Below are 19,013 nucleotides of genomic sequence, written 5' to 3' on the forward strand. Positions count from 1 at the left end.
GCCTCCCCGCAGCTACCGGCGCTCACCACCGACACACCAGCCAGTGACGGGGAGCGCTGCCCGCACCGGCTCCCGCGGCGACCCGTCCGTCCCGCCCTGTCCGCCGAGCCCAGCGCCTCCCGGAAGGAGGGTGCCGGACTCCCTTGGCCGCAGGGGCAGCCCGAGGGGGGCAACGGGCGCCTCTCGAACTCGAGCCGGGGGGGGGCGGCAGCGGGAGGAGCGGGACAGCCCCCGGCGTCAGGGCGCCGGCGGGGTCAGGGGCGGACCGGCACGGGGTGTCGCCTGCAGCTCTGCCCCCACGCCCAGCCACCCTCACCGGCTATAAAAGCGTGCCGAGGACTCGTCGGGCTGATCTTCGCGCCGAGCCGTCGGGGGTTCGCGGGTAGCCGGCGTCCCTGGACGAGGAAGATGCTGCCGATCGGGAAGACCGCGAAACAGGGCAAAAGGGTAATTCTCCTGCCTCTCTCCCCACCCAGCCCCGGGCGCTGCTCCCCATGGGCACGGGAGTGATATCCCCGCCGCACTCCCCTCCGGCGCCCGCCGCGGGGCGGACGCTGCCCCGGCGGCCGGGCGGTGCGGGAGGGCAGCCCCGCACCGCGAGTCTGGCGACAGCTCAGGGCAGAGCTCCCGGCCGCCCCTCTAGCCTCCGGGGGGTCCTGCCCGTAGGCTCCCGAGGGGAGCTGCTGCTAGAGCGCCATGACCCGCGAACTGCACCGGTTACCTACCAGTAAGGTACTCGGTATCTCTGCAGGTAAGGTGATCTTGCGAGAACCTAAAATAAAGCCATGATAATTATTCTAAGTGTTCAGCATGGAGCCGTCAAAGACATTTGGACGTCATTATGAGATAAATTAGATTGAATTAACTCTGTAACAGCTCACAGAGTTTTTGTTGCTCTGAACACATAGACTGGAGCAACAGAGTTCGAGACCATTTTACCTAATAGTATTTGATATGCAAATTAAGCAGGACTCACAACACACTGCAAATTAAAATTATGAAAATTGTAAGGATAAATTGTCATTGAATTTGATTTCTGTCTTCAGCATCCTGCCTGCTCTATTTAAAAGCCCCAAATTGCTCTTCTCTTGATTAATATGACTGGATACCAACAGTATTTGTAATATCCACCCAAATTCCTATGTATCTATGCCCTTTGCTCCCTCATTAACTGAAGAAAGAAGCCAGTATAAAAAGTTATCCAGGCATCAGCCATTCAGGCCATTAAGGCAAAGCCATGAGCTTCTAAATCAAACTCTCTGACATTTACCCATACTGCTACCCTGCACTCCTGCTTGGGAAGGTCAGCAGAATCATGTATCCATCTTTTATTTGGAAGGACACAATTGCCATTAGTAGGGCACACCTTACTCAGAACTGGTTTTGCGCATTTTTATGTGTAGCGTGTAAGTCCAGAGTAAGAGAACAGAAAGATACAGGAAGAAGTCTATGAGCTCTAGGTCTTTCAGGTAGATCAGTTGCAAAGGAGCAAGGTTGGGGGGTATTTTTTCTGCTTTTTATATTTTGGCATATACTCTTACCACCTAACTTCAACACCTAGCAGAAGGAAACTTTCGTAAGTTCCCCCTACAGGCAATGGACTTCTCTAGAGGGCTTACTTAAGATCTGAATAGTTGTTTTGAGATTCTTTTTCTCTCCACCAAGGAAAAGGTAGGTTATAGATAGACCAAGCAGGTTCTTCACTTACACAGTTCAGTTACATTCCTAAAGGTGGTTGAGGGAATATCTTCATATTCACTCTTTCCGTGAATAGATGGACCATGTGCTGCAACTTCATTCGTAGGAGCAAAGTGAAACAGTGAAAAGATGGCTCAAAAAAACCTTGATTAGCTTTTTACAAGTGCTGTTTCTTGTAATTTAATACCAGATTTGTGTAGTACCGGATCACCTGTCAGTATGGTTTTGATCTGGATCAGACATGAGCACACAACCGTAAGTCTCTGGGGCAGAACAAAACAATATTGACCCTGAAATTCAGCTAGCTATACGCTCATTGAACCAATGGTATTTTACACAGTATATAAAGCAAAAATGGTGTGAAGAGAAGATGTCAGACCCATAATAAACTTTGCAAAAAGTTTTAATCCAATATGAACTGACAAAGTAAGTTTTTATTAGGTATTTTGTGCTTTGAATTTATCTCTGCTGCTCTGATGCTAGGTTTCATGTATCACAATATATTAAGATGCCATGGTCTATTCAAACATGGCTTATGTTGCTTCTGTGTGTCAAAAGTGAAGATTATTTTAAAATGCAGTTTAAAAAAACTAGGACTGTGAAGAAAAACTGTTGTTAAATCCCGTGACTTGTTAAAAAAATCTGGTGAACTGCATTTAAGTACATATATAATATAATAATAAATATAATACCTATATGTGGTATCAATATGTGTCTATTACTTGATGTTCAGTTAACAAGCAACAACTGAGGCTGCTTGTATGTTTTTTTTTCTGCATACCTGTTCTCTGGATATTAAATTTCTGAAGCAAACTCCATCTACAAAAGATACTTTGGCAGGCAGGGGAAGCAGGGCTCAAACAGTGATCACTTGGGTACCTTTCTCTCACCCCATTTGAGGCATTTGGTTACAACTGCAAGTTAGTTTATTGCAAGCACAATCTTTACAAAGCCTCCTGCCACTTACATTAAAATTCTTTTGCCTGTTTCTGCTGAAATAAAGATAAAAACTTGCACACTTCATAATAAAGCTTTAATCAGGTCAATATTTTGGCAAGTCCACAGTGTGCAATGGAATCTGATGCAGAGGTTTGCAAGCCAACACTTGGTCAATCTCTGCACAGCAGCACTACACAGAGAAGTCCTGCCATCTTGCTGCAATGTCAGTGCCTCAGCCAAAACTGGTGACCCTCTGAGGCTTGGTAGGCTCCAAAGAGCCTTACACTGCTGTGCTTGGTACTGAAACTGGCACACTGGCATACTGTTCCTTCTGCTTGCAAAGGCATACTCACACCCTGCCTAAAGGGCAGGGCTGAGATGTCATAAATGTTTGTCCTTGCTGGAGGTATGGTATAATAAGATAATTATATTAATGAAGGACAAAGTATCAAAAAAGAAAATCTACTAAAGGTTGAAGGCTGATTGTTAAAAAAGCCTTCCACTCAGCATGAAAATCACACTCAACTCTACGTCCATGAGGCTTTTATTTTTCCTACTCCCTCAAAGTTCATCCATTGAAAGGCCAGTGTACCATCAAGAACACTATGCAGAGAAATTGCAGTCTTACCTTTGATAAATTCTTTACTTATACTCACTACCTTGTGTATGTAGTCTTCAATCATTCATCCACTTCTTTAAATAAATAGAACTATGGTTGCAATCTGATAGCAGAAATAAACCCTATTCTGACAGCAATGTACTTTTTAGAAATTTTGAACAAGCCAATGAAGCAATGAAAGGAATAAAAAAAGTAATATATTTCAGGTGAAACTAATATATGTTCTCATGTTTTTCAATTTTACAAAAAAAAAAAAATTGCCTCTTTCCTTGCACTAGCATGGAATTGAAGGCAGAAGCAAGAGTAATCACAGGATGCTGTAAGGTTTTTAATTTGGCATCTTAAAACATTTCAGGGCTGTGAAAAACAAAACAGGATTTTCTTTAACTTTGTAAATCTGGATAAGCAAACCCAGGCCTTAAAAAGACTGTCAGAAACTGCAGGCCAGCTTTTGAGATGTGTCTTGTTTGGTAGGAAAATGTTACATGATTACTTTTCTGTGATGCCTGTTGTGCCATCTGGTGTCACAAGTTATTTGTGGTAAGGCTCTATGAAGGTGGCATTTGTAGCTAAAAGACAAATGGGCTAATAAAGAGATTAGTGATACTAGTGTTTCATTTTAAGAAGTTTTGCATATATTTTACAGAAGAATTTGAGATGCTGTTTTACTTTCATGGGAATGAAATTGGACCATTGACTTCCAGTTCTGGGGACTGTATCTCTGAAATACGGTACAACTCACTAATGAAAAGACATAATAAATGTGTACATATTAAAGCCTTATGCTGCAAAAGAGCACATATACCATTCTTTAAAGATAATTTCAAAAGGAAATTTATTACTTTTTACTATTACAGCAGAAGTATTTCTGGTAGCCTGCAGGTATTTATGTCTGCTTTGCAAATACAGAAAATGGCAACAAAGACAAAGGAAGGCCACAAAACTGAAGCACAGTAATTGTTAATATTTCCTCCTGCTTTCTTCAGGGTATTCTAGAGCGCTTGGATGCTGGAGAAATTGTGATTGGAGATGGAGGATTTGTCTTTGCTCTTGAAAAGAGGGGATATGTAAAAGCTGGGCCTTGGACTCCTGAAGCAACTGTAGAACACCCAGAAGCAGGTCAGTTTTACTAGGAAATAGTATCCCTGTAGTGAATGTAAACATGGTTGGCTCAATAATAACTATACAGGAACTCATAGTAGGTTTTCAAATAGGAGTGTTCCCTGACACTGTGTAATGACATTGTTAAGAACAGCATAGGAACTGCCCATCTTAGCCCTTTTACTTGCTCTAACACTAGCCAAAAGCAGTTGACTGGGGTTTATATTCATATTCTTATATGAATAGTGCAAACATGTAGTGATACATCTTCAAAATGCTCTCCCAGTCTTCAATAATTTGCATCTCAGGGACTTTTTATTGCAGATGTGGTTACATTTGTGTTTAATAACATTAGGTGATTTCTCAGTCATGAATTTGTCCAGTCTGTCCTAGAGCTAATCATTTAAAGCTTATGATTTATAACATCTCAGGAAAAAGAATTCTGCAGTTAACCATCTGTTTTGTTTTGTTTTAGTCATTCTAGGACTCTTACATATTTATAAACTAAAATAGTTTTTTTATTCTTTCAGAGAAATAACAGTTTTTAATAAACATCGTAATGGGAGTATTTAATGTTTCTGGCTCCACTATGAAATGGGGAATGATAGACCTCAAAAGAACCTAAAAATTGCAATAAACAGATAATGGAGTAACACTCTTAAAGTGGATGGAGAAAAAAATGAACAACTATTCCACGCCTTCCAGCATAAAGATTATAGTGTTTAGCATAAATAGTGCAGAAGCAGATGCTATTAACTATTTATGTATGCTTCATTACAGGAAAGCATTTGCACTAATAATATGATGTGCAGTTAATCCCACAAGCCAATTCAGAATATCCTGGGGGGAAAAAATTTTCTTTGCTCTGTGTTTGCCCTTCCAAATTAGTCTTTTCCTTCTACACATGGGAAGAAGGAAGAGAGGGGAAGGAGAGATTCTTAGCTCTCCCTGTTGCATTGCTTTGTACACCTTACCTATTCATTCAATCTAATTCCTCTGAGGCTTCAAGTGTCACTTATGTGTAGCATGCCTAATTTAGGGTTATGGACAGCTTTAGATAGTGCAGAGCTCCAGTAAAGGTTTAAGGATTGATGACCTAATTTGCTGACTCTCTTTGCTCATCCCAAAGAGAATTCCATTATCTCTCTTTCTGTTTGTTTCCACCTCTACCTTTGTCTGCCTCTGCACGTTCCAACTTACAACTCATAGCACTTATCCCATGCTCTTTATTTCCCCTTTGCTTGTTATTTTGCACCTCAAAAGCCCTTGACCCTCTCCACATGTCTCTTACAGGCTATTTATAAATACACTCTTCAGTGGAAATGTATTCACTGATTTTTGTGCAGGGCGGGGGGCTGCCTTCTCTCCATTATTGCTTTTTTGCTTCTGCATGCCCAAGGGTCATGTTACTTTGAAAGCAGGTGTAAAGAACACAAGGAGCAACTGGCTGAGCCAGTGGATGTAAAAACCGTACAAACTACCAGAGCTTCTTGTTTTTATAAGGAAAGAAGGAAAAGGTGGGAGGTTCTGAGAATGCAACAGGGGATTAAAAAAAAACAAACCAAATTTAAAAAAAGTGAGTTTAAGGCCATTATCTGTACTACTGGAGAGGAGTTTCACCAAACTGACAAGTTTAGAAATGAGATCTAAATATTTCTTCTGAGACAGATCAGGTAGTGCTTATTGCCCCTATCTCTTGTTAGCCTATATCTGTCTTTTATGGAATATCCAACTCACGGCAGAATGAAATTAAAACTTAGTGTTATATGTTATACACCTGACTTCTAAAATGCATCAGATTATTAACAATGGTTTAGTCTCATATGTGGCTATTAGCCCCATTTCTCAAATGCTGGAGGGAAACACAGTTTCACTAGCATGCTGGAAGTCACACAAGTAAATTACCGAGTGGTTTGTGGTTTTGATAGTGCATCATGCTGTGGGTTTGATACCAACAACAGTGCATTCATTCCCCTGGTAAAAAACTATCTGCCTGGGGTTAAATAAGATTCAGGCTCATTTTTTCCCTGAAAATGTAGACCCATTCAAGAGCCTCCTGTTCACATATCTGATATTTTGGGGTATGAAGTTCCTTAATCCCATGTGTTAGATTGTGTTTCATTTGCATACTTATGTCACCATCCTTATTCACACAAATACCAGGCAATCTTCTAGGAATGCTAGAACCATATTTAAAGACCACCAACCATGGGGGTAAACAAATCTGGTCTACTATTGAATATCATAGACAATTTATGAAAATATTTGTAGATTTTTTTTTCCTTTCCCCATTTCCTGACTGTTTTTCATCAATGCTTTCTCACTGAGGGGAATAGAAACAGAAATTACAGAGCACTAGAAACATACAGAGACAGCCCTTATATTTGGGATCAGTAGCCTATTGTAATGGTGTAGGGAAAAGAATACTCCCTGAATTATGAATCTTTGTCTCTTTGTTAAAGTGTAAGAATGAAATTTGATCCCACCAGTTCATGCAGATTCCAGGGGCTTTTCACAGTATCACAGAATATTCTGACTTGGAGGGGGCCCACAAAGATCATCAAGTCCAACCCTTAAATGAATGGCCCCCACAGGGATTGAAACCACAACCTTGGCATTACTAGCACCAGGCTCTAACCAACTCTCAGGGACTTTTTGAAATGTAGCTCTACTGTAACCTATGTTCCTGAAAAGATCTTTGTGACTGCTGAGAAAAGGAGCACTGTGTTAAATCACAGTGGGGTACTTACAAGGCTGTAATTAGAAATTAAATACTGTACTACTAGCAAAAAGCAAGGACACTACACTTTCATTGATCCTTCAGTGAAAGCAAACATGCCTGCATGTATGCAAGTTGATTCTTGCAACTCAAACTGCTGATTTGAGCTTTTCTGGTGTGGAAAATGATGTTTGTTGCAGCAGAAGGGAGTAATTTTATACTCATGACAAATTCGCGCATTTTCTTAATGACTCAGACTGTCCATAGACAATGAGCTATGATAAATCAGGTCTTTGGGAAACCTTTACTAAACATCTGCCACAGAAACTGCAGTTTCCTTGTGTATGTAGAAAGTAAGTATCTTGTGTACAGTATCTAGGGAATAAATTATTCATATATTTGGTATAAGTTGTCAAGCATTTACCTCTGTTTTATGTGATCAGTGGTGTTCTAGACATTATTATAATTCTTATTCTGTGGATATACATATAAAATCAATTGACAGTTCCAGTTCTGCTCCTGCTGTGGCAATCACAGTGTACTGCTTACAGCCAGGAAGGCACAAACTATCATTGCAGAGCCTACTCCAGAAGTCCTAATGTAGGAAATTTGTCCATTAAAAGTAATGGCAACCTTTCCTTTAAAGAAGATGTTGTCTCCATAGTAAAATGATCATCTGCAGACATATGAGAAGAATTAACTTTGTGTTGTGAGTCACTTTTCTGGAGCAAGGAAGTATCTTTTAATTAAGGGTGTATTTAGCAAAGCAGAGCTTTGGTTTTGGCTGACTAGACTCTTTTAGAGTTTTGTCAAGGGAGAAAACTCAAAAATACAAAATAAGGGAAGTAATAAAACACCGTATTCTTCTATATAAATATCCTCTTGTCCCTTAATTTGTTGCCCTAATAGTTTCTTCTGTTTCCTTCTTCATAGTCTAGAAGCTAAGACAATGCAGCTGTTTCATTTGATGACCGTTTTGTCTGGTATTCCTTGTTGCTTTCATGTTCTTCTGTTGTATGTCTGCTTTCCCTTCCTAAATCACTGTGCATCTTTATAATTGGGAAGTCTGAAGGACTGCACAAAGTAGAAGAGATAGGCAAGGTGGCAGGCAAAGCTGAATCTGCTAATTAAATAGAAATCTTCAGTCATTCTTAGCAAAGAAAAATTAAGGAGAAAGTTTTCTATCTAACGTTCTGAGAGTGAGTAGAAAGAAGTTCTACGCAAACTGGGCTACTGCTTCTGCGTTCTCATAATGGCTCTTCTAGTAAACACAGTATCACTTATTTTACAGTAACATTACAACAATAAACATTTGATTTTGGGGTAACACAGTAATAAGTGTACCAGACATCTCTTCTTTGACTCTTGTTTTGCAGTTCGTCAGCTTCACCGGGAATTCCTCAGAGCTGGATCCAATGTTCTGCAGACATTCACCTTTTATGCCAGTGAGGACAAACTAGAGAACAGGGGCAATTATGTTGCTGAGAAAATAACTGTGAGTAAAACAGTTTTGATGGTGATATGAAATGAATTGATTAATTTCAAAAGGTTTAGTAGAGAGATTATCAAGTACTTTCACAGTTTGTCATAACAATTTTAGCAAGAAAGACAAGGACAAAAAAATCCCAAACACAACAACAAAACCAACCAACCAAAAAAAACCCCTCACAAAACACACCAACAAAAACCTCACCAGCCTAGCAAAAAACAAACAAAACCCAAAATAAACTACCCCCCCCCCAAATAAAATAGGTCAAGGATGAAGAGAGTAAAGAGAATGCCCACATTGTGTTTTTTCCCATCTGAGGAGATTGGTTTACTGGAGTTTTGATGCAAAGACTATAGGGAGGACTAAATGCACACAAGGCAAAACTAGTGGGGGAAAAAAAAAAGAAATGCTTTAACATCCAGAGAAATAAATAATCAGCTCCAAAAATGGTGAAGAATCCTAGCAAATAATGAGTGGCTAATTAGAACAAAATGGTTTTTATCTTCAATAAAGTAACAACTAAAAAAATCCAAGCTATACACTGTGGTCAATATTCCTCTTGTCCCATGTAAGGATAATCTGTTACATCAGCAGAACTACCATGCTGGTGTTTTCTTACCTCCTGCAAAAAGGAGCTGTAGGACGTTGGGTGTATTCACTAGATGCAGGCCCAAGGTCCAGTGAGATTTCTGGCACAAGCATTTCTAGATAGCTCCTTTGAGAGTAGAATAGCTGCCACCGAGGGGTTTCTCTGATCCTTTCCCTTTGGTCCTGTTGTACATTTTAACTTCTACAAAACAGAGAAAATTCCCCAGGACACAGGGAAGAAGGAATATCTTTATATCTTGATAGCCTCAGTCAGAAATTAGCACAATCTCGACACTAGGGAAACACTTCAGGTTTAACTGAGGTCATAACAAAACATCATGACCAAATTTATCTGAAATGCTGTATCTTTACATTCAATAGATGCAACATTGAAATATCTGAAGTGGTAGTCCAGAAACACAGTACCTCTGGAACAAGCCATGCTGCAATTCTTGCTGCCATGCAAAATTGTAAGGGCTGGAGAGCACCTGGTATTGGGAATCCATTGCAGCAAACCTCTCAAAATTGATTTCCTGCCAGTTCAAGGAGCGGGTTCTTTCAGGATTTAAGTGGTTTATGGCTCCACCACCCCGAGTTCCTGAACATGTTCCTGAGCACAAGGGAAGACAATCTGGCAGCAATAGACCTAAAAATCAGCTACATCTTTTAAGACAGCCATGGAAAACTTGAGCTGAAAGAAGACTGTGTAGATTCTAAGTAGTCCATGGACTGCAGAGAAACCTGCTATAATCAGTACTTGCTATCTATCCCAAACAATGGGATAGATTTTCTCCAATTCTTTTTCCCCCGCTTAACCTCTTTTTCCAAAGCTGTTCTGGTCATCCTAATTTACCTATAGAGGGAATCTGTCTTTCAGCTTAAGTGATTAATTAATCACAAATACTGATAAGTTTCCCTCTATTATTCTTAAATTGGTAACTTTAACATCAAATAATTAATAATATCTTTTTAAAAAATGCCTTAAATAATTCTGTATGAATACTATATCTGATTTTTTTTAAATTATCAAAACACAAAAATACATTTTAAAAAAATCAATTGAAATTACCATATATTTTGTTTTCCATCCACAAATGTCAGAATAAAAGCACACACTTAAAGGTAGCTAACTCATTTTCTGAGAGGCAAAGAAAATTCCATTTCACACCAAATTCTCACTTTTTACAGAATATTTGTGCAAAATGTATTAAAGGTAATGTGTTTTTTGTAGTATTTGATAACACGATAACTTAGAAGTGGCAAGAATTTTTTTCCTAGTGTTTGTTATTTTTCTTAAAGAATTTTATCTTCCTAATCAATATTATTTAACAACCCATTTAAATTATAAAAGAATATGAAAAAGATATGGCTTTTGACTCTTTTTGTCCTTTTTTTTGCTCTGAAATTATATGTGTATCACTGACCAGGTAAAATTGACATAATCTATATTCACACAGTGCCAGAAAGTGAATGAAGCTGCTTGTGACATTGCAAGAGAAGTGGCTAATGAAGGTGATGCTTTGGTGGCTGGAGGGGTCAGTCAAACACCATCATACTTAAGCTGCAAGAATAAAACAGAGGTTAAAGCAGTCTTTCAAAAACAACTAGACGTCTTTATGAAGAAGAATGTGGACTTCCTAATTGCAGAGGTAAATCTTTAAAAAAAGCACTTGCCTTCAACTGGCACAATGTTGACTTTTAAGATGTCTAGTTTACTTTAGGGAGAACAACTATATATTGCTTCTTCCTTTAAAATTTTCTGCTGTGCTCTTGTCCCAGTAGTATCAGATATTTTTCTAAATGCGCACCACCACCTGCAGGTGTCCTAGAATAGGACCTTGAAACCTAAGTTTCTACCTCAGTCAAGTGAAATTCTATACTGGTACAAAGAGGATATAATAATGGGGTCTTAACTAGTTCCTATTTCTTCCCATATGTGGTAAGCAACCTAAGATGACTTTTCTAGATTAAAATAGTTCTTGGATTAATCCCTGATTAATCAAATCCTGTATGGGCAGTCTTATTCTGAAACAAAATTATCATTATGTTTAACTTACTTTTACTCACTGACTTTTAAAAATCCTTTTTCAGCTGGGTGGTCAGTGAACTCAACTGAATTATGTTAGTATAAATCAGAAAAGAATCAAGTCGTATTGCTGGTGAATTTGGGGTCTGGATTAATGTATTTATGCTTCATTGCCAAGAAACTAAAGTAGTCCAGTTTTAATTTCTTTCAGTATTTTGAACATGTTGAAGAGGCCGTGTGGGCAGTTGAAGTTCTAAAAGAATCTGGAAAGCCAGTTGCAGCTACAATGTGCATTGGTCCAGAAGGAGACATGCATGGAGTGTCCCCTGGACAATGTGCTGTCCAGCTGGTAAAGGCTGGTAAGAATCTCTTTTAATATGCCCTTTAAAAGCAGGGAACAAAGTAATGTCCTTAATTATTGAGATAAATGAATGTGTACCTGAAGTAGGTAGCTTCCCAATTATATCTGATAAAAGTTTTGATTCTGTAGTAAAGTTTTTATGTGTACTTTACTAAAGCAGTCTTGTAAAAACAGATGAAAGTGCAGCTATGAAATCCTTGATAATCAGAGTGCAATGGCTGGGAGCAATAGCCACAGACAGCTGATACTGAATACAGAAAAATTCTAAACCTACTCAAATTTCATTACAGACCCAGCCCCAAATTCTAGAATCACATGCAGGATCCAAAGTCACCTTTGATTTCTGCTTATGTATTTTTGAAATGTATGAAGCATAGTTCAAACCCAGGATGAGAGAATTAAGAGGATGAAAAAAATTAATAATTTTGCCCATTCCCAGGACAAGGGGAAAGGCAGAAGAAAGTAATCAGGGGCATGATGAATGATGGTACAGCGGTTTATTGGTACAGTAGTTCTGTTTGGAACTATTCTTTTCCTTTCCAGTCAGAGTTGAAATCCAAAGGGAGAACTTGTGTTAGGAACCTGCTAACTATTTGCATGTGTGGCTGTACATAATCAGACTTCACTGATTAGGCACTGGTAAGAAAAGCAGCTGTAGAAGGGGGGAAGATGTCATTCATCATCAGGAAGATAAAGAGGAGTGCAACTGAGATGCAAATGGAATGATCAACCTCAGCAGAGCTGAGCTCTAACACATCTGCCTTGTTTTCATAACACTGGTGTAAAGATGGACTGTACTGCATCTGGACTGCTGTGGCTCAGAACTTTCACTTCCCACTTTCTGTGAAGATGTGACTTGAAGTTATTTTCCTCCTCCCAGGTGCTTCTATTGTTGGAGTCAACTGCCACTTTGATCCAGAAACTTGCCTGGAAACTGTGAAACTGATGAAAGAGGGCTTGCAGGCTGCTAAACTGAAAGCCCACCTGATGTCCCAACCACTTGCTTTCCATACACCTGATTGTGGAAAGCAGGGTTTTATTGATCTCCCAGAATTTCCCTTTGGTAAGACAAGGGTATTTTTGTTGTTGTATGTTTGTTTGGTTATTTGTGGTTTTGTTTTATTGTATGTTCCTCTTTTGTTTGTTTTTTTTCCCAGCTTTTAGTAAAGCTGAAGCTGCAAAGTGTCCTTCTATACAATAGGATGAGTCCCAGTTACCTTCTGGCATTTTCCAGACAGATTACAGTATAGTATTGGATTAAAGATCATCCACATAGTGACAATGCTTCACTAGTATCGCAGCACGTGACTGAAAGTGAAATTACGATGAAAATAGTTAAAATACCACAATCTAAACTCACTTAAAAACTTACTTCTTCCCAGTGCTATAGAATCATGTTCAGAACAGCTATAAACAGTCCAAAGAAATGAACAAAAGCAAATACTCAAAAAAACACTTACTGTCCCACAAGGCCTATGTATACCTGTTTAGGGACTTAAATGTACAATGCATATGCAGAACTGGATAAAGGCGCATGATTATTGCATAATAGTTCAGTCTTGTGAGTGTTACTGTGTAATTTAAGTGAGACTAGAGAGAAACTAGAAAGGGGACTTCAATGTTGCTAACAAATTGGCAGTTTGGAGGCTTTACAACTATGCTCAGGAGAAACTCTACAAAAACTGAAAGATTCAGCCATTTTTGTGTATATAAGGCTTGTGTATTTAGGCTTATTTTCCCCTGCGGTGCAAAGGATCCCTTTAACATAAAGACAGAATCAGTTTACACATTTTAAGGTTGATTAGAAAAATTCTTTCACTTTCAGATAACGTACACCTTTCTTTTCAAGATCAAACTGTATGGTATTAAACATTCACAACTTGAGTTTGTAGAAAAAAATTAAGAGATGGATGTGATTTTTAGGAAGTTCACTGTTTTTTCTTTAAATTCCTTTCTTTACATAAATGACGGAAAGAGAATAGTGAGCTTGAGGCATTTCATTAAATGGTAATAACATGTCTGAGTTCTGAAAATATTCTGAGATGTTTAAAAGTGTTAGGAACCATTTATCCTATTCATTCCTTCATATAACTCCTCTGATTGCAAGCAAAAAAAGATCGAACAGATGCAGTAAGCAATCAAGTGAACTGAAAGATTCACTCTTGGATTCTATGTTTTAAGCAATCTGTATGAGATCTCAGCATTCAGAAATTTCGTGACTAATTGGTGAATACTCATTTTGTGAATGTTTTCAGTACCCAGAAGTAGCAACGAGTCACTTGATAGCAGATAAGCTGTTTGGTAAATCATTGTTAGCCTGACCAAATTAACTGTTTTTTGTGAAAGGCAATATGGACAAAGAGGTATTTAGATATCTGAAGAGTACATAACCTCTGTACGGGCCAACAATATCTCAGTATCTAGGAAAACATTAGCCATGTTGTATTGGCAAACTCCAGCATCTAGATGCCAGCAGTATTTATTTTTCTGTAGAACTTTATCCATTTTCCTGTGTTTTCCCTTCTGTGTTACTAGAATTTCTCTGAAATGTCACCAATTAAATAAGGACAATATTTTAGAAAGAAATGTCCCAGCGAAAGCAGTGAAAGCACCCAATTATCTCAAAAGTAGATATATAGAGGGGGCAAATCTAGGAACAGGTTACAAACTTTTCCTCAAAAACTGATGAAAGTTTAAATCTCTTTTTACTATAAATTTTAACATAAAGTTAAGTTATAGATATTTAATTCTGAATAAAGCCAAGAAAATAAATGAATTGACAGACATGGAAAACAGAATGTTAGTCAATTTTGGGAAGGTGTCTTTTCATTTTAGAGAAAAGCATTTGGTGTGGGACAGTATCAAATATTTTGCAGAAGTCAAGGAAGGTGATATCAGTCACTCTTCCCTTCTCCACCAACACTGTAACCCCATCGTAGCAGGCCAAATTTGTCAGGCAGGATTTGCCCTCAGTGAAGCCACATTGGCAGCCACCAATCAGATCCTCATTTTTCATGTGCCTTAACATAGTTTCCATGGGATTTGATTCATGGTCTTGCTGGGTACTGAGGTGAGACTGACCGATCTGTAGTTCTCTGGGTTTTCCTTTTTTTTAAATGAGGGTTATGTTTCCCTTACTCCAGTCACTGGGAACTTCACTAGACTGTCATGAGTTTTCACATATGACAGTTAGTGGCTTAGCCACTTCATCTGACAGTTCCCTCGGGACCCTCAGATGCATCTCATCAGGTCACATGGATTGTGACAGGGTGGTGGAGGAGACAGGGAGACACTCTATACTGTTCCCCTGGAGTTTTGTTGCTTATACCGGTATAAATTGAGTGCACAATGATGCATTCTTACCGTTGATCATTTGTATAAATTTTGCACTAGTCTTTTCATGATATATGAGAGACAAGGAAATCATTTATTTTTCCTTCTGATGCTTTTTGTCAGCTCTGCAGCATTGTACACAAGCTTTTTTTTATTTGAACAGCTTTCTAAGATAGCTTAACCTAAGTTTTCCTTGTGATATTAAGACCACCTACTTTTCCTTTGTCCAGTCTTTCCCTCTAACACCAATAATTTTCTGTTTAAGAATATTTAATTTTCTTCCTTCTGCTTTTTAATTTCTGAACCCATTTCTTAACTACACAGTGGACTTAGAATGGATCTGCTTTGTATCATCTTCTTGCATTTTAGGCATTTTTGGGAGAGGATATAGGGAGAAGAATCCTACCTCTCTACTGTATTGCTGGAGCCTTACTACCTTCCGACAGCTTCTTTGCCCAGTGGAGTGTTCAAGTGCACAGACAGTGCACAGGCTTGCATGATAACTGCGATGGTTCCTCTCCTGCAGATGTGCATTAAGGAGTGGGAGGATTTTTATTCTTTCATTCCCATATTTTTATTCCTTAAAGTTTCTTCTTCAGTCCCTGGTCTTTTCTTTCCAGTTATGCTGCTCTCGTGCCTCCTACCCTTTGAGGTGTGCTTTTCCTTTATCTTTTCACTTTCTATTCGTCTCCTTCCACATTCTTCCCCTCAGCTCTGTTATCCTGTCACTCTGCTCACCACAACCTGCAACAGAGAGAAGGGTTCAAACTAAAGATTGCATCCTAACTTAACTACACACAGAACTTTCCACAAGCAATGACATGGTTTAAGGCAGCAAGATGCTTATGACTGGGATTCTAACTAAGGAATGGGCTAAGAAATAGCTACAGATCCCAGCTGAAACAATTGGCTGCTGTTAGCTGATCATGGAAAAAAATGTAATAAGCATTCTTGAGGAATAATGACCAGGCTTATTCCTATTCAGATAGACTGATACCTTCTCCTTTCACAGATTAGTTTGTGGTAATCAGATTTCCCAGGTATTGCTTGTTAATTAGGAAACATAGCCATAACATTGAAAGTACTCCAAAACTTCAGCTAAGAACTCTGTCAGAACGGTAAGCATGCGATCAATCTCAGAAGATACTATGTGCTGTTTTGCAAGGCCAAAAATCCTAACAAGCACAGGTCAGCAGAACACAGCACAATCAGAAGGCTAGACTTCTGAAAGTTTGCATCATTAATTCTAGGTGAGACAGTTCAAACAGGTACATCTACATCTACAATCACTTTAGCTAACAGAGTGCAAGTGTTTCAACAACATGATTTCTTACAAAAACTCTGTTGAAATGGACCATGGTGGAAACTTAAGATATGACTGTCTTTGCAGGTCTGGAGCCAAGAATTGTAACCAGATGGGACATTCAAAAATATGCAAGAAAGGCCTATGACTTAGGAATTCGTTTCATTGGAGGCTGCTGTGGATTTGAGCCATATCACATCCGAGCAATAGCTGAGGAGCTGGCTCCTGAAAGAGGATTTTTGCCAGAAGCTTCTGAGAAGCATGGTAGCTGGGGCAGTAACCTGAGCATGCATACCAAACCCTGGGTCAGAGCAAGGTGTGTATATCTGACCCGGAAAGCACACCAACACCAATATAAGCAAAGGCTTATATTGCTCAAGGCAGCAGACTGGCTTAACTCATATGGAGGTCTAAATATCACTGTAAACATTCTATGTGTTAATAATTTTAAAGAATTAAAGCTGATCTTGGAGCAGGGAAATGGGTGAAGGAGCACTAGAGGAGCTCTTGTGAAAGTAATTTGTGAAATAATTCATGCAAGTGAAGATGAAAAACTGACAGGGTACTGTAGATCAGCTTCTAATGGTGAGTGGCTTACAGTATTCCTTTCAAGGGTGGAAAGAATACCTTAAAGATACTTTTTAAGCATGTATCATTTTATTGCATGCTTTCATTCCTCTGTATTTGAATATAGTTAGATGACCCTTTGCAATGGTCATTTAGGCCACATTTCCTTCAGTATTGTGAGGTGCTGAGAAAAAAAACCCCTGAATTTCCTTTTCTTTCCTTAGGGCAAGAAAAGAATACTGGGATAACCTGAAGCCTGCTTCAGGAAGGCCATATTGTCCTTCTATGTCAAAGCCAGATGGTTGGGGAGTGACCAAAGGAGCCAGGGAGCTGATGCAACAGAAAGAAGCAACGACTGAACAACAGCTGAAGGAGCTCTTCCAGAAACAGAAGATCTAATCCACTGAAGTTGTGTAAATGTTAGAATGATTAATCTACAGACCATTTCATGTTTCACAAGAAAATCAGACAAGTACCCTACTGATTTATCACTTAAAATGTAATGAAAGAGACAAAATGCAGAAAGAATATGATTATAGAGTAAATATGTCAAACTTTGATAATAAAATCTTTCTCTGGACAAATAGTTTAGAGAATACATAGTCAAAAGTAAGTTTGGATTCTCATAATAATTGAGTTTCGGTTAGCTAGGTGCCATTAATTGGGTAGGCACATAAATACCTCGAAAGTAGTAATTGGCTCAACTCACATGTGCAAAGGGAAAAAGCCATCTCTAAGTAAGGTATCAACAGACTTCAACTCCCAAGTCTGTTTTCAGTTCGGGACTATGTAGGAGCTTTCTCAGACCTCAAGATTTGTTGAGGACTACTGCAAGGACACACAGGCTGCCAATTCTTCAGACACACGATTATTTGTAACACTTCTTTGATTTCAAAAGAATAAAAGGAAAATAAAAAATACATCTTGTAATAGCAATCAAAACATAAGGAGAATGAGATCTTGCAGAAATTTCTTATATGCAGGGAGAAAGGTTAAAAGAACTTTTAGGAAAGGAAAATGACATGTAAATAACTCACTGCTTTTGTCTCAAGGTACCATGTACACAAGATTTCCTCTTCTGGAGACTAAAAGTCTTAAGAAATTACTCTGCAATTAAAAAAAAAGTCGAATAAATTAAAAATAATATGATGGAGTAGTTTTGTATTATCTTCATACCTTAAATCATGAGAGCTGAAACAGAACAACACACCTCCAGTAAAAAACTAATTTTCAAATGACGCATCTGATCTCTGGAAATCTCATTTCAAATATGTGGGTTATCTCAAAATAGCAAAAAACCTGAAGGCTTGTAAAATATAACTCCTGTTTATATGAGTAGTAGTACATGCCATTACTTAAAAAAAAAAAGAAAAGGCTGATTGATTCATTCTACAATCTTAGCTGTAACAAATGAAAAACCCTTTTAGGAAATATCAATCTGCTTAAGTTAAGAAAACCCATGAACATTTGTACACTGATTTTGTTGAGAAGGTTTTTCATAGAAAGGGTACCACTGTACTTGGAACCCATAAAGGACACATTTCCATAGTTTATTTTTGTGAAATACCACACAACTTAGATTTCTCTCTAGAATGTAATTCTCACTCATTCTATATTAAGGCCTTCATGAAAATCCCATTCTCAAAGTTAGAGTTGAAAGCTTTAGTTCAACTATGTTTTATGTATAAGCTTATTTCATTATTTCTGTCCACGCTGGTATTCTACAGTTCAGGAAACAAATATACAAAACTTCAATGGGGAACTTCAGGTATTCTTTTCAGAATGTTAATGGCAGAGAGATTTTAGAAAAAGCCATCTCCCTTCTGCAGGCTTGTAACAGATTGAAATACTAGCTGGAAATTTTGCCTGAAAGCCAAAAGCAGACAAATCAAGAAAGCAGATATTTTAAAATGTAGATTATTTGGAAAGCATCCATCTAAGTATATATGCACTACATTAAACTCCTTTCCTTTCTAAATGCATCTGGGCATTACCTCTGCAGAAAGTGGAATAATGTAAAATCTGTAAAACAGAAAGGCCAGATCTTTCATCATCACCAGAATGCACACAGCATTAAAGATATATGTGTGATAAAGTGGCTTAAAATACAGGCTACAATTGGTAAAGAAATGTTTTGAAGAATCATTACCAATTTAGGGATTTGTGGCATAAAAATGCAGCTTGACCATCACACACTAACTATATAAGTAGCTAGGGCTGATTTTTTTGAAACCATCAAAACATGCAAAAATTTGTATTGAAGTGAATGA

The 19,013-nt window shown here is 38.5% G+C and overlaps 1 protein-coding gene across 1 annotated transcript; it reads left to right on the forward strand.

The window, feature by feature from the left end:
* Positions 1-360: 360 nt before the first annotated feature.
* On the forward strand, positions 361-17,887 carry LOC103758469 (betaine--homocysteine S-methyltransferase 1). The gene is made up of 8 exons (XM_018070305.1): positions 361-447; positions 4,243-4,375; positions 8,453-8,571; positions 10,611-10,802; positions 11,391-11,538; positions 12,421-12,603; positions 16,264-16,492; positions 16,968-17,887. The coding sequence occupies exons 1-8, from the start codon at positions 409-411 to the stop codon at positions 17,140-17,142; spliced, it is 1,218 nt and encodes a 405-aa protein (XP_017925794.1). The 5' UTR covers positions 361-408; the 3' UTR covers positions 17,143-17,887.
* Positions 17,888-19,013: the final 1,126 nt, after the last annotated feature.

Source organism: Manacus vitellinus, unplaced genomic scaffold, assembly GCF_001715985.3.
Source record: "Manacus vitellinus isolate BGI_N305 unplaced genomic scaffold, ASM171598v3 scaffold_18_pilon, whole genome shotgun sequence".
In the NCBI taxonomy this organism is placed as follows: Eukaryota; Metazoa; Chordata; class Aves; order Passeriformes; family Pipridae; genus Manacus; species Manacus vitellinus.

What these genes read in the sequence shown, in the direction of transcription:
- LOC103758469 (XM_018070305.1), top strand. Translation starts at nt 409, where the DNA reads ATGCTGCCGATCGGGAAGACCGCGAAACAGGGCAAAAGG. An exon ending in TGTAGAACACCCAGAAGCAG is followed by an intron (nt 4,376 to 8,452) that starts GTCAGTTTTACT and finishes CTTGTTTTGCAG; the next exon opens with TTCGTCAGCTTCACCGGGAA. An exon ending in ATGTTGCTGAGAAAATAACT is followed by an intron (nt 8,572 to 10,610) that starts GTGAGTAAAACA and finishes ATATTCACACAG; the next exon opens with TGCCAGAAAGTGAATGAAGC.